Consider the following 24,421-nt stretch of genomic DNA (forward strand, 5'->3'; position numbering starts at 1 on the left):
GCGTACGTTAACACATTCATACTTTTTAACTAGATAGTTTACTATATGGTATTCTTTGAATCTAGTATTTTGTATTTCTAGCTCATACATGTAAACTCATACATGAAGCTTTTATAAAGTCAACTCCAGAGGAAACACAATCATTAATGAGAGAAAAATGGATTTGTCATCTAATATCGCACTCTACAATGCCTTCCTATTTATTACACACTATGGTATACTTTTTTATTCTTCAAGATATAAAATGGATTCAAAGTATAAAAATGTGCCGCGAATATGATATGTATAACAGAAAAATGTATTAGATCCATTAATGATAGAATTGAAAATAAAATTGGATCCAGATGGGTGAATGGAAACTGATTAAGACGAAAGATAAAAAAATTTCCTTTACTTTTATCTTCACATATGTTATTCAATAGTATGTGGGTAAATAAATATTCTATCAAAGCTGATATAAGGAGTTTACCATTAAGTATTTACACGGTGATACCAAGAATATAGGTGAAATCTATTGACTCTGATATTGAAAACTTTATCATACTTTGCGTTTTTATGCGCAAGTATAAACTTCTTAACTTCTTAAGTCAGTCTCGAATACATTCGATTGTAAATATCGAATTCAATTGTGCATTAATGTACATAACATACTCACCTTGGTACGAGTACCACTAATTTATTCCTCGCCAAATTCAACTTTTTTAGATTCAGTAAATGCCTGAAAGGTGCCGAAGGTGCTGCAAATATATCATTATCTGACAAATCCAACTCTTGCAGATTTTTCAAGCCATTGAAATCTGATTCTCTTAAAAAACTTATGGAATTGCAGCTGAGGTCCAGAACCTTGAGTCGTCTTCCGGGCCAAAAGGAACTGTCGCCAATGGCTGGAACTCCAGACCTTGTGATTCGGACCGTTTCCAGATTGGTGAATTTCAAGAAAATTCGGCCAATGGTCAGGTTGTTGGGACTGTTCGGAGGAGCTGTAATGACCAGCTCGTGGATGTTGATGTCCATTTCAGAGACAGGAATAAGAGTCATGTTGCCGCTGGAGCAGAAGACCACCTTCTTGCCAGATTTCAAAACGCAGCTGCATTGTTTGGGGCAGCGGCTAAATGCGTGGGGAAGACAGCTGAGGAGGGTCAGAAGGGCGTAGAAGGTGGTACGGTCCATGTCTGCAAAAGAATTGAAAACAGAAATTATTTTCAGTTATACTTATTTAATATAGTAGGGTGTCCCAAAAGTTTCTTTCTCACCGCGCTATGAATGACCTTATCTGGCTCTGCTTGTGCAAGCATGCAGGCTTATCTATTAGCCCTCTATGTCATCGGTTTCAGTCGTACCAGGCCTTTGACTGTCGGAAAGCCGGGATTACACCCCAAAAAAAGTTCTTTTGTCTATTTGGTGGGAGTGGAAAGGCGTAATTTTCTACGAGCTCCTTCCTCAAGGTGAAACAAAAAATTCTACGAAATACTATCATCAACTGGATCAATTGAAGGGTGCCATAGCAAAAAAAAAAAAAAAAAAAAAAAAAAACGGCCAATATTAATGAATTAATGAGGCGTTGTTTTTCATCATGATAACGTGAAATGTTTTACCGAATGCATACTTTTGTGTTTTACTGCTTTCATACCCTACAGATCTCACTCCATCTGATTATTACTTCTTTCTGTCCTTAAAAAAAAATTCTCTTCCCGATAAGCGCTTTAAATCCATCAACGAAATAAAAGCGCACCTCGAGGATTATTTCTTGTCCAAAACACAACAATTTTGTAAAGAAGGCATAATGAGGCGCCCTGAGAGATGGAAGAAGGTAATAGAGCAAAAGGTTTCTTATATAACAAAATAAATATCTTTCACAGTAAATATTGTGTATTATTTTCATATTAGAAATAGGAAAGAAACTTATGGGGCACCCTAATAATTTTCAAAAATAAACATATTTGTGTTATTTACACAAATTATTAAATAACGTTTAGCTTAATTAACCAGAGCGGTTCCCTTAAACATTCTCACACGCCCCCAATTAAAGATGATATCCGCCCCCTCATAAAATTGTAGACTTTGGGCAAGGCAGTGAATGCCTCAAGTAATCATATTTTATTTTTAGAATCCTAATGCATATTGATGCTCAAGTCCTCCCTCCACCCAGGCTTACCCCAGTAAGGTGTAAAGCTTTAAAAGGGAGGGCTGAGAAAGAGTTACCCAGCATACGGAAGCCACAGGATCCATAACTAACTGTAAGCAATCTGCTCGGAAAAATGTAACATAATTACTAATAGATGCATCGAACAGTGATTGATATACAATGTTCCATTCCTCTTGTAAAAAAAAAAAAAAAAAAAATTTCCATGGTTTTGCTTTTTCGGACATGGTATCCTTACGAAATCTAAAGAGAAGTGTTAAGGCCCTACCCCCTTAAATTTATGGACATTGGACCCACCATGGATGCCAGGAGTACTCCTTTTTTTTCAGTCCTAAAATAAGCAATATTTTCGGAGAAAGTTAATACAAGTACTCGTAAATATGTTCGATTACTGAAAAACGACATACCATTACTATTGTAGAAAAAACTCCATCAGTGGTCAAACGGTTTCGGGCATGGTATCCTTATAGAAAGAAATGAAGTAAAACCCAAAAGGTTGTGAGCTTGGACGAGACCGTGAATCCTTTCGGTGAGATATAACATAACATTCGGTGAGATATAACATAATACTCGAACAATGAATAATTCTTGAACAATGCTGTTCCATTCCTCTTGTAGAAAAAGCTCTGTTAGTGGTCCAGCGGTTTCAGACATGGTATGTTTATGGAATCAAAGGAAGATTTTTAAGGGACTTGAATCTCTAGTTTTACTTTAAAATAGCTTAATTCAAAAAACCGATCCATCAATGTACATTTAGATAAGAGTTTTCATTGTAGTTAGAACGATTGCTGTAGATGTGATTAGTTTCCAAGTGGAACAAAAATATTGGCAAGTATATCTTAAAAGCCACAAAGATGTACAAATCAATCCCTTACACACAGTAAAATTCACGATTTTATTTCAGGAAAAAATTTCGCCAATGCAGCGATTTCAATCGTCAAACTATATAGCATGTGATTTGCGATTTGAGTATATTTTTATAATTTGGCGAAATTTTTTCTTGGAGCTTTTTGATCGCCATTAAAACCGAACTGTACCTCCTCATTTAAGGAATAAAACTTTGTAAATTCCACTAAAAGAAATCTGTAATTGACAGTTACTTTTTGTCAAGAGTCGTAAGTTCACTAAAACCAGGAGTTACCTTTAATACCACCCGCTAAAAATACATTTCCGTTCGTTGAAGAAATTGACAAATCCATATCCTAACCGTAGAGGCGAAGAAAAAGGAGCAGAAAGGACATAACTTTTCTTTTCTTCCCGCTCGGTTGGAGTCTGAGGGGCGTGGGGCTTTCCTCTTTCAGGGGCGTCACCCACCCGTGACGTGACATGATTTCCCAGACTTTTGTACTAGGACAGAGCAAGATTCACCCGAAATATCTGATTTGCTGACGTAGTGATGATATTACAGGAACTTCCGTGAATGTTCCATCTTTGAGTCAGAATTAAGGGAAAGCAATATTATGCAACTTATAGTTATTTAACTGCATACAGTTACAGTTAAGGTGCCTGAGATTTGTTTATCTGTTTTCTGAGAAAGGCTTGTACTTCGCTGTCTATTATATAGGAAATGAGAATCCCACATCCTTAAAAATAAATATACTGTTCGTTTTAGTATCATGAGATGACCACGTTTTGACGATTCTACCTTGGTAAAGGTGAAAGCAGAAGGATAAGCGCATTTCTGGAATTCTTTGCCATTCTTTGACCTTGATTGCCGCACTATTAGATATCCTTTCGTTCGATTTTTTATGGGTATGTGAGTATCTTGTCGTTTCTGATCTTATTATTTTATTTTAACCCTTAACTGGGGGGGTGAAATTTTAGGACTTAACTGGGGAGGTGCGGTCTACGAGACCGCATTTCATTTGCACTCAAATTAAATTTTCTAATGAATACATTAGTATGAAAAACTGCCAATATATTTTGCAGATATTTTTCTTGATATATAGATATGTTTTAGAAATTTTTCAAAATATATTATCATTGAAAAAAGTAAATGCGTTGGAACATACATTTTCTTCTCAAATTACATGTTGCAATAAATAATATTCTTGAAAAAGCATATTACTTTTTACTTTTTAAATCATATCTATTTTTACAATATATGAAGATATATAGAAGACAATATAATTTAAAATTCAACAATTATATGAAAAATAAAAAAAATGACAATGGGTAAAATGGGCCCTTTTTTTAACGGCTTGTGTGACTTTCATCGCACGGTTTTCTAGGGCATTTTAAATATACAGGTTAAGAACTAGTATATAAATCAACCTATAAATTCTGTATATATATATATATATATATATCATGGTATATTTATTTTATAAATTTTTCAAAATACGTTATCATTAGAAATATTAATTATATTTGAACATACATGTCAAAATTAGTTGAATGCGAACTTTCATCGAAAAACTCTTCTGTACAAATATCCTTATCACTAAAATCACTTTCTGCTTCATTTAAAAGTGTCTGGAGCACTGCTTCATAAAAGGATCAGCAAACTGGATGATATTTCGGGGTCCAAATTTTAGCGCCATCTGCTAAGCCTTGTTTATCACTGGGACACTAACAGGGAGATGCGGTCTTAGAGAACGCGCTCGAAGAAACAGCTGAATTGTTTTAAAAAGCAGCTGCTGAAATCGTTTGAAAAAGTGCACGTGTATTGAAGGTCGCAAAACAGGAAGCTACAGGATCAATCCATTCAATTGAGCTAAAAATAGAATAGGGGTGACAAAAAATCCATCGCTAGCGGTCTCACAGACCGCACGTCCCCAGTTAAGGGTTAATTTAGTCTGCGAATAATCCCAGTTTACTTTATGTTAAATGTAAACATCTCTTCTTTCTCATCCCTTTCTCTCACCCCTATTTTGACGAATTAAGTCCTCCTAACGCATGCGCAAAAGCGCGGAGGGTTTTAGTATTCGTTGGCAAACAATATACAACTTTTTTTAATTATAAATATACTTTCCTGAAACAAACAAACAAAAAAATTCAAAAAGCAAAGAGGCAAGTGAGAAGGGGAGGATCTTATCGAGTTCTATCCCCCTCCCCTGCATACCTAATGTGTGAATTTACTTAAAGAATTTTTTTAAAACTTTTAATGTAAACTGCAAACGTTATTAAGTTCTAAGCAAATTCCATGGTAGTGGGATAGAGTCTGGAAATATTTAATGTTTATATTAGTTTTTATTTTCTCTTATACGAAATATAGAGAAAGTATAACAATCGTCAGAAAATTCGAACTTCAGATTTTGAGGAATATCCACGTTTCAAACCTCATACGTTTGAAAAATATATTTTTTGAAAAATGTTCTCTGTCTGTGACAAAGATAACTTAAAAACGCTTTCAGTTAGACAGTTGAAATTTGGTACGGGCTTTACACCAAATTTGCAAATTTCTGTCAAATTTTGGATAAAATCTGTTCAGAGTAAATCCGTATGCCCAGCTATAAATTAATGTGATAATTATAAAGCGAAGAGAGCTAAATAAATAAAATTCGGTACACAGATTTAACATCTATATAGTAGACACCTATCAAAGTTTAAGCCAAAACCAACAGTGGGTTGAACGTTTCTCGGTCTTTACTTTCAAAAGTATGCAAACGCGATAATTCTAACACGAATATATCAAATTTGGTGTGTGATTTTGTAACTACGAGTGTCAAATGTCAAATTTTTGTTTCAGTCGGTCCAGAAAAACGTGTCTAAAACACTGATTAGATTTTCGGATACTATTAACGCATGCCAGGAATTAATCACTAAATAACTCGCCAAGGATGACACGAGAGATTCAGTAAAAACGCCAAATCCACGCCAAAAGTTAATATTTCATAACTATTGTACGGCAATATCATCTTCATCTATACAATAAAAAATATCAATTACGCATTTTAGGAAGAAATTTTACACATTTCGAATCATTTATATCCTGTCTTTGGCAAGTTGGGCTCAAAATTTGCTATAAATCTGCAGTTTTTTTAATGTATTTTTATAAAAGTTACTTGCCAAATATCTGCCATGGAGAAGAGATTAATTTCTCAAGGTGGATAGAAAGTTTCAGAATTCAAATATTTGCCATTATTTACAAAATACAAATCATGTCTAAAATAGTATTCAGATGCACAAGGCTTGAATAAGGATTGTCGAATTTCAACAATCTAGCTCAGAGGTTTCCAAACCTTCAAACACCTTAACCCTTGCCTCCCCCTTTTTTGGGATCGTATCAATAGCAATCTACTTCATTCTTAGTCCAATGACTTTTTTCTTTGAGATGAATAGTATACGTTCTTTTAGAAAGAGTTTTTATGAACAAAAGGACTTTCCTTGTTAAGAAAAAAATTATTATTAAATATTATAAAAGTTTGCATAAAAGATAACGAACTGCTTCAAAATTAGTGCGTACTGAAAGTGAATATAAAGTTGATAGAAAAAAAGAAATTTCTGATTAAAAGGAGCGGGTTTTGATTAAGTGCGTTGACACGTGCTGCCTGTTTGATCATTGCGTTTTTTTTTAATTGTCATTTTGCTACTATGAGTGGTGGTGAATATTTTAAACCCACATCATGAGGAGCATGCAAATGAGGAAGATACCTGTATGTTCAAGATCTCGCCACATCTCACCAAAAATTGACAAGCAATTCCTCAATGGATCGTGACCAACCCACTGTATAGAAATCGATGATTAAGTTCATTTGTTTTTGAATTGCCATGCCCTTCTACACACAATTAAATAAGAAGAATCTAAAAAATTCATTTTTTTTTCACGCGCGTACACACACCCGCACACGCACACACAAAACTAATACATGCAGATTCATCGATGTCTTGAGAGGATGATTTTTTCAGAATTGTAGAGGTTTCTTTTTGTATATTTCGTATAAAAATGTAAAAATAGAGCTCAAAAAGTTTAAATTCTACTAATTTGTATTCCCCAAGACATTTATGTTAATCCTCTTCCATTTTTCTTCTTCTAAATAGCAATTTAGACAATGGGGTATTAACTATTATTAATAATCTAACCCAACTAAACTGGCAATGATGTCTCGGAAAGACGCTATCTTATTCACCGGCCTGTTATCAATAAAAGGACAAATCTTACCTGCTTATCACAAACGATCAGGAGTGTGGCAACGGGCATGCACGAGCACCACTACAACCCCCGCCGCACTTCTTTATCGTTTGCGTGACGAGAGGGCGGAGACACGTTTAGAACGCAGGCACGCGACAAGTCAGAGAGTTCAGATTAATAATCTGGAATCCTCAACGGCGAGAATTCGTTTTCTTCCTTGGATTCGCATCGCATCGCATTTAAACTATCGCCTTCATTATCGTTTTTGGACAGTTTTTTTCAACGTCCTTCTTTCTCATTTCTTTACTCACGGAAAGATGTGGCAACAGTCTGTCCGAAGCTATCACGTGACAGGAAACGGACAGAGATTACATCAGTTCCCTTCCCAGATGCTATGTACAAATGAGAGTAATGTTATTCAGATCAGGGCGTAAAGAGTGTCTTAAGCTGTTGATGCTAAGACGATAATGTAATGATACCTTTTTGTAGCTACCTGAATTGGCGACTGGACTGAGAATTTCGAACAATAGTAAAACGTATTTGATTTCATATCACGATGCTATCCTTAATATTATTATATATTAAAATGTAATAAACAAATTAGTTTGGTAGAGATAAAATGTTTCTTTCCTGACACAACGAGTTGGGAAAAAATAACATAAAAACTGTTATTTAATCAAATAGGGCATCTTTCTCAAAGGTGAATCTTTTATCTGTAGTCCAAGCCATTTGTTAAAGCAAATTTAAGAATAGTTCTGATCTTTTTTTGCCTACTTATGTTTTCTTGAGGTGTTTATTATAAATTTTAGATTTACTAGCAAAATTTTTTTAGCCAAAACATATCAATTTTTTTTTGTTAAACTTTTTTAAAATTTTATTTTCTTGCATACGAAGCGTAGAGAAAGTAATGTAATAGTCAAAAAATTCGATTTCGAGATTTTGAAGAATCTTTACGTTTTAGACCTTCTTGAGTTCGAAAAACACATTTTTGGAAAATGATCATCTGTTTATTGATCGGTCTGTGACAAAGATAACGCTAAAAACGCTTGGAGCTAGACGGATGAAATTTCGTATAAGGTCTTTACACCAAATTTGTTGATTTCTGTCAAATTTTGAGTAAAATTCGTGCAGGGAAATTTGGGTGTCTCGCTGTTTGAATATAAGTTAACACGATAACCACAAAATGAAGAGAGCTAGATGGATAAAATTTGGTATACAGTTTTGACTTCTATAGTGTAGACATCTATTAAATTTTGAGCTAAATTCAACAGTGGCTTGATCATCTATAGGTCGATAACTCAAAAACACCATGGAATTGGGATGGGATGGGATTTGGTGACTGCAGGTGAAGTTTTGTGTCAAATTTTTGAATCAGTCGGATGGAAAAAACATGTCTAAATTGGATTTTTGTATACTATTAACCGCATTCTAAGTATTAAATGTCAAATGACTCGCGGAGAATTACACGATAGTTTCAGTAAAAATGTTAAATTCACATCAAAGATTAATATTTCGTAATTATTATGACGCCAAAGCCATGAAAGCCGTTCTCTAGGATACCTTTATAAGAAAGTACCTAACCATGTAAGCCATTCTCTAATACCTTTATAAGAAAGTATCCGAGAAAGTTTTTGGGAGACAGGTCTCGTTGGTTTTGCTCATAATTTAATAAGATAAATTTTTCATTTTAAAAAAGTAAAACAACCTACCGTAAAAATATTGTAGAATATCTTGTACTTATAGAGCAGGTCTTGAAAATAAGTCAAAATTTTGACGTGTTTTTTTCCCGCCATAATTTTCGAAAATAATACAGCACAAAATGGCTTTTGAAGTCATTTTTAAACTCATAAAATGATCTTTTCAATGGCACCGATTTTTAACCGTATAACCGTTAACGTTTTTTTTTTTTTTTTTTTTTTTTTTTAAATTTATTTATTTATTTAAAAATATTTTAAGCGTATTTTTCAACAATGTATTTCATTATTTATTTCAACATCGGGAATGTAAAACTCGACTCATTTTCATTTTCGTTATTAATGTTTCATTTTGACTTTTTTTATTCTTGATGAAACACAATATGAAAATTTGAATTATTTTTTCCATGTTGAGTAGGTTTTTGTCAAATTATGCTTTTAATAAATTTTTTTTAAAATTTTATTGTATTTGCAATTAGGGTTTAATTTATGCAATCAAGCAATGATAAATTTTTTTAAAAAAAATTCCATTTTAAAGAGTTTTGCTTTTTTAAGTGACGTAATTCAATGTAGGAAGATATAAATAAAAAAATAGAGAAATGCACAGGACAATGGACAGTACATTGCAAAGCTTCTAAAACAATTTATGTTAGAATTTTGAAAATATTTTGTTGAGGAAGCGATTAAAAAAAAAACTAAAACATATAAAATATTTCATTAAAATATTTAATAACCTTTAATCCCAGATAGTGTAGTAAATTCACAATATTATACTTGAATTACTATTTTTACTTTGATTTATTTAGTAGTGATTTTAATAATTCAAAGTAAACATATTGCAATCCCAATATTTTATATCCTAGAATTTATGATTTTTACAAATTGATTTATTTGGCAATTGTCTATAATTACCCACCGTAGAGGGGTTAATGCCACGCAAATGAACTTCTTAGAAATTTTTTTTAAAGTAAAAATTCGCATTAATGAATATTGAAATTGGTTATATTTAATGAATTACTTTGATAAGTGAAATGAAGTGGTTAAATTTGATAAGTGAAAAATTGTTACTATATTTACTATTACAGAACTCCTTTAGGTGCTTGGCATTCTCCATTTCCCCTACTGTGCAGAGTTGTATTGTGTTACTATAAACCTAAGTTAACATAATCTGCTAGCTCTTTCAGTCTGTTTGCTAATAATTTTCAGATGAAAACGTATAACAATGATTGAGGGTTACTCGAAGCTTTACTGCATTTTTTGATAAGTCTGAGATAGGAAACAAAAATTCATAAAACAGATTTGTACAGCTTATTTAAAAGAAGTCTGCTAAACGAAATTTGAAGTTCTATTCATATCATTTCAACAATTCAAGCTTCATTGGTAAACTTAAAAAAGTAAAATAAATGTTTAGTAAATTTCTTTAAAATTAAATTCTAATTTTTAAAATGAATTTATAAAAAACTAAAAGAAATATATCAATAATTTTTAAAAATATGATAAATGCAAATGGAACCCACATTTTTGTTTATCCCTCCCCCAATCGTTTGGAAATGTAATCTGACCTTTTTATGGTATTAAAAATGCACGAAAATATGTTCAGCTAGCTCCCGGATGATTACGGTAACTGATGGGAAAGGAAAAGACACCTGCTCTGCGTCTGACAGAGGGTTGATCATCCGAATGTATGCAAAACCCAGCTACGAGAGCAGCTGTTCAGTACTATGAATCATTATGGCTTCCATGTCCAAAACTAACTGATAGATCGATTTGTGATGTCTATTGAATAATCAATGAATGTTTCAGTTTACAAAGTGGCGATTGAATCATGTGTCGGTTAGTTCTTATACTACTGGATAAATTTTTCGTTAGATACATACTAAAGAAAATGTTCTGTAAGAATACATAATTCATTTATCGTTTACATGATTTTTTTCCAATTTTTTTCATCTCAACTCTAGAAAAAAAAGTATATTTTACCACTAGAACGCAAACGATTTTTTTTAAAGTGTAAATAGATACGTAAAAATTGCAGCTTAATTAAGAATTCTTTTTGTCAAAGTGAAATTATTTTGAAATGTAAAAGCCCGCTTTCTGAATTATTTAAATAGTTATTCTTGAAAGTTATTTTGTATTTTTTAACTTTATCGAGATATCCTTTCGGACAGTTAAATGAATTTCAATTTTAAAAAGTGCCCATAATTTGTTTTTTTTATGTAATTATTTTTAATTTTTAATGAATTTTAATTTCTAATTTTTAATGAAATCAATCTCAAGATTTTGATAACAAGAATTTGAATTTCCAGAATACGAAGTTTTAAAAAATTTATACAGGCAGTTTGGTGAGTTTTTTTTTTAAAAAATTAGGAATTATATTAGAACCATCTTAGAATTTGTATATACAATTTAGAAATTCACTATAATTCAGAAATATGTAAATCTATTAGCATAAAATTTGTCATGTAATCTTTACCAAAATGCATATATCAAAATCGAAAATAACTTTTTCACTTATAATTATTCATTTTGAAACCCATTAATATGTATGTATATTCCAATTTTCCTTCCCTACTTTGCAGATATATGAACTTGTAATTTTGTATAAATTTACTTGTATATATTTACTTGTAATTTTTGTAACATGTAAAATGTCACTCACATTTAAAAATAATATATTTAATGATGTTATTGTTATAGGACCTTATTTCACGTTCACATATTTTTCTATATACTACCTAATTTCTGCATGGAACGAAACCCTGTCTTGCGTGATTCAAATCGGGAAATTAATATGATCTAAACTAAAACAGCTTTTTATTTAAAATAAAGTCACGATAATTCAGGATAAGAGATGAAAAAGAATCTCCTTAGAAAAGAGTTTCTTAGTATTTCTGAATAGATTGGAAGGCAAACAATTCTTTCTCATAATTTTTTAGTAATTCTAAAACTTTAAATTCATTTTTAATAATCTTTATTTATTATTTATCTTTATAATTCATTTTTATTTCATTTTTCAACTTAAAACTGTTTATAAGCAATCCATTTTTCTACTTATTACTACGTTACATTATAATGTATCAACTTAGGTTTTTGAACTGACTTTTGCTCATAAATATTGACAAATGAATAGAAATTTTTTTTCATAACGTAGCATCTGGTTTCGATTCGTAACTTTAGATGTTCTTGAATTTATCGTCCAAGCAATTATCAAATTATTTATTTCCCATTTTAATTTTTTTATATTTTAAAAGAAAATGAAAAATGCTTACTTTTGTATGTTTTCTCAGCAAGAAATCAACAAACTATTTGATTAGCTATTTGCACATCTTTATTCCTGGACAATCACAGAAATCTTCTAGAAGAAAGAATCTGAAATGAGGAATTTATCTTGAATGCCATACTTTTTCAAATAAAAGCATTTGAAGTATACCATAATTAAACAGCAATCTGAATAGTTATAAAGATTTAAGATACAGTAATATTTATCTTAAAAGGCAAAAACGGATCCTTTTCGATACATTTTTCTGGTGCTTAATTTTTTTAGAAAACTATCTTGCTCATATAACCATTTTACATATTGAGCTGTAGCTGAAAGACACGTACCATTGAACCAGAGATATCTAAAAATTTACTAAACAGGTTTATTTTGATTTTGAATAAAAAGAATCAAAATTTTCACAAGGTAATAGAAAAATTTCTCTAGAGCTTGTATCTACAGTTATCGATTTATAATGTTATACAAACACGTACACATATCTTTAAAAATATTAATTCCATCATTGTAAAAATTTTTTTCAACTTAACATAAATTAAAGTCATTGTGGATATAAATGTGCGTATACTTTTCAAACGACAAAAGTTAATTAGAAATTACAGCAATTTTACCCTTTTTTTTTCGCAGTAACTGAGGAATAAAATATCATGCACGAAATATTTTCAAGCCATCTTAAAACTCCAAGTTTTATCTTTTCTACGTTAACAATTTCCTTTATGAGCAATTCTTTCCTCCATTTTTAATTGTTTTTTAAAATTGAATGAATAATTGAATAGATTCAGACGATTTTGAAATAAAGAAATCCAGTGGTAATCCGTTGCTAGGCAACGGCGAGACTTTGAATAACGCTTTCATTATTTTTTATTTCTGTTTTATGCTTAAGAATATTTTTAGCTATGCTTTTTTTCATCAGTTTTAAAAGAATTCTAAAGGTGATTTGTTAAAATAAAATTGCAGACAACAGAAAAAATTTATGTATTATATTATTTTATTTTAAAATAAGCTTTAGAATTAAAAATACTTTTAAAAAAAAAGTGTTAAAAAGTTTTTACCGAAACATTGGGACTCCGTGGAGTGTTAATATTACATAGAATTTTACTTTTTTACGTTTACAATGTAAAGCGAAATGTTTTCTCACAAATAATAATAACATAACTAAGATTTTATGTAAATTAATTAAACTTTTCAATAGTAAAAAAACATCGAAATTGAATTATATATATTGCTTGGTATTTCAGCTAGTAAAAAAATAACCAGTAGTATTAATCATGTATAGTGGCTCAAAAAATTGAGAGTACACCTTACTTTCACTTGATAAATCCGTCTTTCAATATAAATAACACATTACCGGGAAGTACAAACATGATTTTATTTTTACACATAACAAATGGTTTAATTTAGAGTAAAAATAAAAAAAAATCAACAAAAAACTTCTAAATTGAAAATTTTCAGAAGCATTTTAAATAAACATACGCGGATTTTTGTCTCAAAAAATTGAGAATACACCAATGAAATTTTTGCAATTTCACGCATAGAAACAAAGTGTCACTATTAAGTTGCATGTCTTTTGGCTCTTATAATGGCCTCTAAACGTCATGGTACCAATTCGACCCATTTTTGGTGGTATCTGAACATATTTTACCCCATTCTTCTTGCACCACTTGTTTTAAATGGGTTTTATTTCTAATTTTGTGTTTCTGGACCAGTGCTTCGAGTATGGCCTACCAATATTCAATGGCACTGATGTCGGGGTACTGTGGTGGTGTGTGTAACTGCTGTTTACAATGAAAAAGACACCATATTTTGACGTTAAGTACATTCTGTTTGGGGTCGTTGTCCTACTGGAAAATGAAATTTCCATCTAAACCCAAATGCTTAGTGCTTTCCTTTAGATTGCTGCGAAGTATATCCAAAAAAAACCATATCGTTTATAATGCCATCTATAAAAATTAAATTACTTACCCCGGATGAAGCCATGCAACCTCAAATCATGACGGATTCACCATCATGTTTAATTTTAGGACGTAAATTTTTCAGATCCGAAGCAGTATTAGGCTTTTTCCATACAGTTCGATGGCTGCCACTGCCAAAAATGTTGAGTTTTCTTTCATTACTAAATATGGCTTTCTTCCAAAGGTTATTGGTCTTCAATGGATGAGTTTTTGCAAACTTCAAATGCTTTTTCTGAATTTGCAAGCTGATGAACGGTTTCTCTCTAACAATGCGATTTTTATATACAGCTTGTCTGATGGCATTTCGCAAAGTTTCGGCACTTATACTTCTGTATATGATTTGAAAAGCTTCTGCAACACGTTGGATGAACCATATGGTGGCAGCAATCTAAAGGAAAGTGTTAAAAATTTGGATTTAGATGGAAATTCCATTTTGCAGCAGGAAAACGACCCCAAGCAAAATGCACGTAACGTCAAAATATAGTGTCTTTTTCATTGTAAACAACAGTTACACACACCACTATATCACCCGACATCACTGCCATGGAATATTCTTAGGCCATATTCGAAAAGTGGTTCAAAAACACAAAATTAGAAACAATACCCATTTAAAACAAGTGGTGGAAGTAGAATAGGTAAAATATCTTCAGATACAACCAAAAATGGGTCGAATCGGTACCATGACGGTTAGAGTTTATTATAAGAGCCAAAAGACATGCAATTTAATAGTGACACTTTGTTTCTATGCGTGATATTGCAAAAATTTCATCAGTGTATTCTCAATTTTTTGAGGCAAAATTCTGCGTATGTTTATTTAAAATGCTTCTGAAACTTTTCAATTAAGAAGAATTTCGTTGATTTTTTTCTTTATTTTTACTCTAAATTAAACCATCTGTTATGTGTAAAAATAAAAACATGTTTGCACTTCCCGGTAATGTGTTATTTATATTGAAAGTCGGATTTATCAAGTAAAAGTAAGGTGTACTCTCAATTTTTTGAGCCACTGTATATAATTTGAGATGGCGGAAGTTGACTTGCAAAATCTTATTTTGAAAAATGTCCAATTTGCAAAATTTTAAGGCGTTAATCATTTAACATATTTTCAATTCCTCGTTTATTTTATTGGGTGGCAATTTTCGTTTTAACCCAAATTATTAAATTCCTAGTTATGATTCTGATGGGTTATCAAATTGCTTTAGCCTAAGGCACTCAAATTTAAATGGCCCTGTCTGCTCATATTTTGTAATGCATTTGTAGCATACTATGCTCTTTGATTTATTGGTTGTAATGAAAATAAAAAAGAAATCTTACGGATGATTTAAAATTACAACACGTAGATGCATTTTTTTATTTAATGAAAACTAAATTCAGCACTATTTTAAAATTACAACTCATATAATGCATGGAAATTACTAATGGTTAATCTGACGGCTTATAGCTTTGAATGTCAGCTTATTTACAAAATTATCAAAATATTTAAACCTATTAGTATGTATTAAATAAAATCTTATAAAACATATGATGTTTTAAATGATCATTTACATTAAAGTTTATGAAAGTGTAATCTTAATCTTCTTTTTTCTATGTATATTTTTCTTAATTTGCATGTTGTCTACATCTTCATCTTCTTCATATCATGTCTCTCTTCTGCAAGTTCATATTCTATTAATTTGTCATTCCCAAAAAAGAGTATAAAGAGAGAAGAATTGTCTATATAAAGTTTAACTTGCACCGCCTCTTGAACGACCCTATTGAATTTTTACAAAAGTTTCATGCGATCAAAAATCGCTTTAAATTTATATTTTAAAAGTATCGTTATTTTGATTTTGCTGCTTTATCAGGTGCAGTTTATGACAGATCTTATTATAATACCTTTTTAAAAAGTGGCTTGCATTATATTGATAATAATCAGATTTATACATCGTGATATGTATATTCTAACACAAATTGACGCTTCTTTATATATTATACTTTTATAATCGACTTTTTGGAATTATATTTATATTATCCGCCTTCAGCGATTAAGTGTTTCCAATTCTTTAATAGTAATAATTTAGTAATGCCTGCCAATTTTGATAATTTACATTATCAAACCTAACAAAAGAACTGTATTTTCGTTCCTGAAATAACAATAGAGTATTTTGATTCATTAACTATTTACTTTAAATGATGGGGGAAAAAAATTCAAAATCGATTCAGTTGTTGAGGTTGCGAGATCTGTCTAGGAGGATTTTTTTTCCGGTATTTTTCAAAAATGGAGGAACGAGGGGTTCAGCGACCATTGATTTCGAGTCTAAATTTCATTATCTGTCATATGAACGAACGAAATCTGTCCATTGGTTATTATTAAATGACTCCGACAAGTCATTTCCCAATAAAAAAGTACCGCGAAGTAATGATTCTATTTTTTATTCTTAAATTTGTAATAGTTTATTATAAATGCTATGAAATCTTTCACAAAATCCCCATCAGATGGCATCACTAGTGCGAGCCGAAATTCCATTAAAATAGGCAATTAACTGACCATTAATTTGTGAAATAATAAAATTGCTTGGTTTCACCACGAATATATTAGTTTACAAAATTTCAAAATTCTATTATATCAGCCAAGAAATAAACAAAACAAAAAAAAAAAAATGAATTCCAAAATTTAATCTTTATGAACATGAAGCAATTCAAGCTAAATAAAAAAAAAATGTCAAATTAAAAATTATAAAAAATAAAAAAATATTTATGCAAAACAACTACATAGTTCATCTATATATTTTAAAAAATGATAGATCTTTTCAATGTTTCATTCCTTTTAATGTCTTTTCACATGCAATGCCTATCCAATCAGCAAAGACAACAGTGACCTTGAAGCGGGAAGACGAAAACTTCCAAACAACGTTTGGCGGTCAGTCTGACAGGTAATGGAGCGAGGACGGAGCAAGGGAAGGGTGGAGACGCAATTAAGGCGCAATCCGAGAGACGCTGTCTATTGTTTTCAGTTCAGTAGGGAGGAAGGGGGTGGCAAAATCATTCGGCACGCGACGAACGCCCTCTGGCTCTTCCGGTCGTCATCATCTAGTTCTTCCCAATTCTTACCCAGAATCTTACGTAAGGTACTGACTAGATGACAACCGATATTAATCGTTTGGTAGTTTAGTCAGTGACGATCGAAGTTTGAGGTAAAACAACAATGTAGGGATGCTACTGCGACCAATTACAAGTTTATGCATGCGATTCGAAAATCAGAATGTTTTAGAACTGAGTACATCTGAAACTGAACACAGAAACTTTCTTGATTACAAAATTTTGCAGTATAAAAATTATTTTACTTCGAACAGAAATACAGTGAAATCACCGTAATATATTAAACTTCCATATATCAAAAAAAAAATCTCTATATATCGAATTTTATCATTATTTTAAATTTTCAACAGAAAAAAAGTTTTGATTCCAAATAAAATTACTATGGAATAATACTATACTGTAAATGTAATCCAATAACTAACTTTTAAATATAGGTACAGATAAGCATCTGGTTCCTTAGAAAAAAACATTTTATATTGTTTCATGTGATTTCATGTTGTGTGTGATTCATCATTTTATATTGTGTGAAAAAATGTGATTTTGAAACAATTACGTAATCTAAATTTTTATATATCCCCTCTATCTTATTAGTCATATTCCGTAAAATATTCACGATGCACTGATATTTTAAATAAAAATTTCCTCTTTTCTTTAAATTAAACTAAAAGAGTTATGAACTTTTGTATTTCATTAATTTTACACTAATCAACAGCTATCTCGAGGAAAAGAATTCACTGATTAGATGATGTTCCTTGAAGCAGCCATAAAAAAGGACTTTCTGAAATAAAAAAATATTCAAAGCTTCATAACTCGGCCAATTCCAGTTGTAGAATAATGGAATTTTGTTTAAATTATCAGTATAGGAAAAATATTTTGCAATAAATACTGAGTAATAAGATCAGGAGAATAATAACCAAAAAATTGAATAAAATTTAAGTAAAATTTTTTCATTGTTACAACTGTTAACATAAATAAGGTAAATTTTAATTCTTTATGTTATTCAAAAAAATTTTTCTCTTAAAACCCTGTACCTTCTATATTAGTGAAGGATACAAGGAAGGGAAGGGTTTCGAGGGCCCATACCACTCTTCCTTCCCAAACCTTGGACATTGTTTTGTGGTTTTGAAGAAATTTTGTTGTAAAGTTAATAGTATTTATCAGCGAAAAATATTAAAAAACATAGAAGAATACTTGGATATTATAAGAATATTTTTACTAGCCAAATGAGAACACCTAATTAATTTCCACATAAAAGCAGTTAGTTTTTACCTCTATTTAGAAATAGAACGTTTAAATGAAAGCATATGAGAATACAAGAGAGAAAGCTCACGACCTTTTTGTATAATCTCTTTCATAAATATTTGTATGCTTTAAGTAGAAATTTCTGGATTTTATGAAATAATTTAAAACCCGTAATTTGAAATTCGCAGAAAGAAAATTAATATATTTGATTTTCGAGAAATAGTAAATTATTTCAAGAACGAATTTGATTTTTTTATTACTTTATTCGACCAATGGCAACTTCAAGAAACGAACAAAAATAAAAAATTTCAGTTTTAGAGCCTAGAACAAGAAAAAAAATATTTTTCTATCTTTTATTTAAAAAAATGTATGACATGTTCGACATATTTTTCAAAAATGAAGCTGCATACGCCTATTTACTGAAATTATTGGGAAAATGTCTCACCTTGTCCACATAAAAAAATGGGGATTTTTTTTTTTTATTTTTTATAACTAACTATTAGTCTTTTCTTATCTGCTCACATGCTGGCATGCTGTTATGTAGATCCGATGTCTCAGATCCGATTTCACCATGGCAAAACTGTGTGTAATTTCAGAAATATAAACAACGGTCGATAAACTGTAAAATGAATACTGTAATATAGCAGACTGTTTGAAATAACATGTTAAACTAAGTGCATTCATGATTTTTTTTATTTAAATGACCAGTTCATATGTAGGTAAGACTGAAAAATATTTAAAATATTCATATGCAATCAGTATATGATTCGCATCTAAATATTTTCGCAAAAAAAAAAAAAAAAAAAAAAAAAAATTTTTTTTAGATATTTATTATATAAACAGATGAGTCCATATATTATAAAAAAGAAATTCATGACAAGAATTGTAAACAATTTCATATGTACCAGTGCATTTATTCGAACACTTTATTTCAGGTCAGATAATATACCATTATACAATAACAATGCACCACAGTAAATGATTCTGATATCTTTATTATAATATGGATTATTACAAGTATTTATAAATAAATCCTTTTATCATGTAAATTGTGAAGTAAATTAAAGTAAATTTGAAGTGAATGCATTAAGAGCAACCGTTCAAGTGCAATAACTCTCCAATTTAAATATTTTTCCGCAGTTATTTGGCTACTATATCAGTCGCAAAGTAAAATTAATTCATGCATTTGTATGAAATGAGCCGAATTCTTCATTTTTTCTCATGCCAATTTTATTTATCAATTAATTTCCTTAAGCAATTAATCTAAGAAAGCACCAACATCCATCCGATCTGAATTCAAATTTTTAAAAAATGAACGCTATTTATCATTTTTTGCTTGGATTTATATACCGCCAGAAAAGAAGATAACAAAGCAATTATAATCAACGTTGTGTGAAATGAGATATTCAAACTTTCGATAAAATCAAAAACTTAGAAATAAAAATATCAAATTTGGATTTTCAAAATATTTTGAATCCATAACAATCAACAAAAAGACGTTAAACGTTCATTAATATATTCAGATAGAAGAATCGGAAATCTGAAATTCTCCATTGACAAAACATTATACCGGAAGTCCAATTGGTATACCGGGAATCTGAATGTTCTTTAATATAAACAAAGCGGCAAACGTTTGGGTTAGTTTAGTGCAGACGATTTCCCTATTTATTTTTAAATGCAAGTTTATTAAGTCATTATTTAGAATTATTGAATAATATTGACGAAAGTTTCGTACGATTTTATACCACAGTAAATAAGAGAAGTTAACGACTTCTAAATTCTTCTAAAAATAGGAATGAAAAAAAATCCTTAGAAAATATTTGCAAAATTTATGACGATGAATGTGCAATTGTAATTATAATATAAGAAATGTAAAGATTCTAAAACTATAAACTAGTTATTATTATTTTTTAAATACTGCTATTTTATTATCACTTTTTTTTCTGTTATTTAACTGATAAAAACACGATGTTTAACTTGATTTCAAATAGCATGAAAAATAGCTGTTGGGATTTCTGCATTGAAAAGTATGAAAATGTCAGCATTATCTAGGAATCTCAGAACATTTTCTTGCTTTTTCTGACCGGAAAAGAAAATCGATCCAAGTGGAATATAGAATCCAGAAACGTGACTTCAGGCAAAAATCTAAGAGATTGTGATAACCTGTCAAGGCATTCAAAAGGGTTGAAGATAGTAATAAAATAGAAAAGCAAGTATGTTAAGGCATATATATACATAAAAAAAAATAAAAATCTTTGATGTCTATATATCAAAGGATAAGTGAATTTTAGAAATCACAGAAGAATCAAGAGCCGAAAGATATTCTGAATTCTTAGTATTTATTTTTTTTTAAAAATATGATGTGTTATACCTTACATATTTGAAGAAAATATATAAAATTAAACTTTAAAAGTAGTTTTGAAAATACAATTCTCCGTGTAAACTATGTATAATTTCAAGAGTATGTTAGCAAGAGAATATTTTTGAATTACATATCTCAGAATTTATTCACTCGATTAAATCAATCTATCTTTCATATTTGTAGTTCAAATTCTGAATTACCCACATATCCCCCCCTCCACTCCTTGAAACTTGTAATCATGATTTGAGATCGTTAATTTTTTTAATTATTATTATTATTATTATTTTGCCGTCATAGAATGGTTTTTTTTGAGTAGCATTCGTCAAATAATCGATTTGACCAATATTTTCACAAATCTTGGACAAATATTTCTTACTTTTGTTTTTATGGAAGTTTTCAATACATCAAGTTAGATACAAAATATCATAAATTTATGTTTCCTAAATATTTTCTATTTCTAGAATTCAAAAAAAAAAAATGGAGAAAAAGTAAAGATTTGAAATAGAAAGTTCATATATAGTTCTCAAGTCTGTCCTCGTTGATGATCTATTTTTTTTCTTCTTCTTTTTTTTCTGTATCATTTATATAAATATTTATGGCAGACGATAAAATATTTACATTTACAAATAATAAAGGAGAATCTTTGTCTATTCTATTAGCTTCCTGACAGTCAATAGAGCAAATCGCTAAACATGGAAAAACGAAATTTGGTATATATACACTTTGGAGGATCGGAGTTCATTATTTTGGAAAGAAGCCTTTACTCAGATTTTTATTTATTAAATAATTTTTTAAATATTTAGTCTCTTTCCTAGAAAACTTTCAAAATTATTTTAATACGTAATTTTCACACGTTATGAAAATTAAAAAAGTTATCAAAAGTTTCTTTGATGTCAGCTTATTAACCAATCGTACAATTTTTTTATTTCAACGATTTTTCTCCAAATATTTTTAAGTACCATTTACAAAAGTACTTTTCGTTGTTGTAATGAGATTCAAATCATTTTCATTGTTTTTGGCAAATATTTAATCCTAATTTTTTTTCACGTGCTGTTGATAACCAAATTTTGAAAATTTTCCTTATCTTTTTCCTCTTTTTTAACATATAGTTTTGATGAGACTTTTGAAATTTTCGTGGAAGAAATATTTATTGATTATAATTAACTTCAAAATTTAACGGTGACGAAACCTTTTGGCATTTTGTATACATTTGAACACTGCTACTCTTTAATGTAATAAAGTTGGTTACATATAAAAAATATATCATTAATTAAGTTTGAAGTTTTCCTTCATATTGCATTAAAGCAAAATTGTTTTTGAATTAACTAACAAACTAGACGAAGTGGTTTCCTCAAAACTTTCTCGCATACACTCTAATAAAGGTGTTATCCTGGAGAAGGCTTTGGATGATATTGGAGTACAGTAGTCATGAAATATAAATCTTTGACATGAATTTAGCATTTTTAATAAATCGATCTATCTATCCTTGGTGATTGTTTGGCATTTAATTCTTGACATGCGGTTATTAGCATCCGAAACCAGAATTTGTATTTTAAATGCTTTTTTTCCAAGCGATTGAAACAAAAACTTGATGCAAAAAAATTCTTGAAGTTACAAAATCCCGTACCAAATTTAATATATTTAACTAATTGCATTGTTATAGTATTTATATCGAACAGACAGTTAGACGGTCTACCCCACTTAGGATTTGACTCAAAATTCGAAGGGTGTCTGCCTTATAGATGTTAAATCTGAATTTTATCCATAGAACTCTGTTTGTTTCGTAGTTATTATGTTAACTTTTAAGCCAGACCGGAACGAATTTTGCTCAAAATTTGATAAAAGATCTACAAATATGGTGTAAAGATTGTATCACAGACAGACAGCCATTTTCCGAAAATGTGTTTTTCGAACTCGTCAAAATCTCGAGTTCGTCAAAATTCCATTTCAATATTTTCTCTATATTTCATATACAAGTAAGTAAAAATCTTTAATACATTACAAAAAAATAGGAAACGTGGGATATGACATAAAGAAACCTGAAGCTGATTGATTTCCTTTATTTTAACGACATATTTAATGAATATACTTTAATTCAGCATTGGGCTAATTGTAGTTTATTCATTTAAGACGTCAGATTAAATCTCAAATGCTAAACGAGATGATATAGAAAGAATATTGGAAATCACACAGCGAAAAGAACATACAAAAAATACGCATAGCAAAATTAATACGAATTTTCCAAAAATATTACATATAAAAATAAAAAAGTATGAATTAAAGTGGTTAGATTTTCTTTTTTACTTCTGAATATGCGTCCAGAATACTTAATAATAAATTTCTCCTAAAATAATTTCATTTTGTACACATTCTTTCACATAAAAAAACAAATGGCGACGTAATTTCGAAAGAAAGAAACCGCTTCTTTCAAAGGACAATTTTCTTTTAGTCGAGCGTTTTGGAGTAGAGATTTTTTTTTCTTTTCAAGAAAAGCAAGTCACTAAAATTCATTAGAAAATCTGATTTGCTTTCAAAGCGCCAATTTCTTACTGTAAGAAACAAGCATCAACTGAAGAGAATTCGCTTTCACTTGTTATTCACTCAAGGCAGCTACATCATTTAATTTTCCTATAAATTTCCAATCTCGTAAGAAGTATAGAATCGTATGAGGAAATGCATTTTAAGTGCAAAGCAATGACGTCCTTTGAAAAAATTTTAGAGGGGAAAAAATTTAAAGGAAAACTGAACTTACAGTCTGAAACATCTAAGCACGATAAAATTTTAGGCTTCATTCTTCTATTTACGGCATTTATTCATATATTTTATCATGTGAGAACATGATTTTGTTTTGGTTTGAGATTTTTGAAACCTCAAAATGCGTTCAAAATTTGTTCACAGATACTGATTAAGATAAAACAGAAAAGAGACGGAAATATAAGCCATTGAATATCCTTTTTCAGAGAATTAAAATGATTCCTTATTATTGTTTAGACTTAAGTGAAAAAATGCAGACACAAAAATAAAACATTCCAAGAAATGATTTTTTTTTGTACTTTCTCGTATACGTAGTACAGAGAAAGTATAGTAATCGTAAAAAAAAAAAATCGAACTTGATATTTTGACGAATCTCCACGATTTAGACCTCTCTAAGTTCGAAAAACACATTTTTTTAAAAAAATGTCCATCTGTCTGTGACAAATATAACTCAAAACTTTTTGAGCTAGACATTTGAAATTTGGTATACGGTCTTTGTACCAAATTTGCAGATTTCTCTCAGATTCTGAGAAAAATCTGTTCAAAGGAAGTCCGTCTGTTCAACTATTTGAATATAAGTTAACACGATAATTACAAAGTGAAGAGATCTAGATAGATAAAATTTGGTACACAGATTCAACATCTATATTGAAGACACCTGTCAAATTTTGTGCCAAATACAGCTACGAGCTGATTGCTTGTCGGTCTGTATTTTCAGAAACATGTAAACCCAAAAACGCTGTGACATAAATATATCAAATTTGGTATAGGATTTTGTGATTATAAGTGCAGTTTGTGTCAAATTTTTTGTTTAAATCGATTGATGAAAATGATTAAAATTTAGACTCGATTTT

At 30.1% G+C, this 24,421-nt stretch overlaps 1 protein-coding gene across 3 annotated transcripts in view; it reads right to left on the reverse strand.

Moving 5' to 3' along the window:
• Nucleotides 1–24,421, reverse strand: part of LOC129957182 (insulin-like growth factor-binding protein complex acid labile subunit) — a 53,211-nt gene that overhangs the window by 3,158 nt on the left and 25,632 nt on the right. The window contains exons 2-3 of one of the 3 annotated variants that reach the window (XM_056069377.1): nt 12,178–12,263; nt 656–1,172 (exon numbers count right to left, since the gene is read on the reverse strand). In XM_056069377.1, coding sequence (XP_055925352.1) covers nt 656–1,170 — 515 coding nt within the window. In that variant the 5' untranslated portion in view covers nt 1,171–1,172; nt 12,178–12,263. Of the gene's footprint in view, nt 1–655; nt 1,173–7,247; nt 7,462–12,177; nt 12,278–24,421 lie in introns of those variants that run through there. The other 2 variants (XM_056069375.1, XM_056069376.1) reach the window with 2 other exon arrangements.

This window comes from Argiope bruennichi, chromosome 11 (assembly GCF_947563725.1).
Source record: "Argiope bruennichi chromosome 11, qqArgBrue1.1, whole genome shotgun sequence".
NCBI classification, from domain to species: Eukaryota; Metazoa; Arthropoda; class Arachnida; order Araneae; family Araneidae; genus Argiope; species Argiope bruennichi.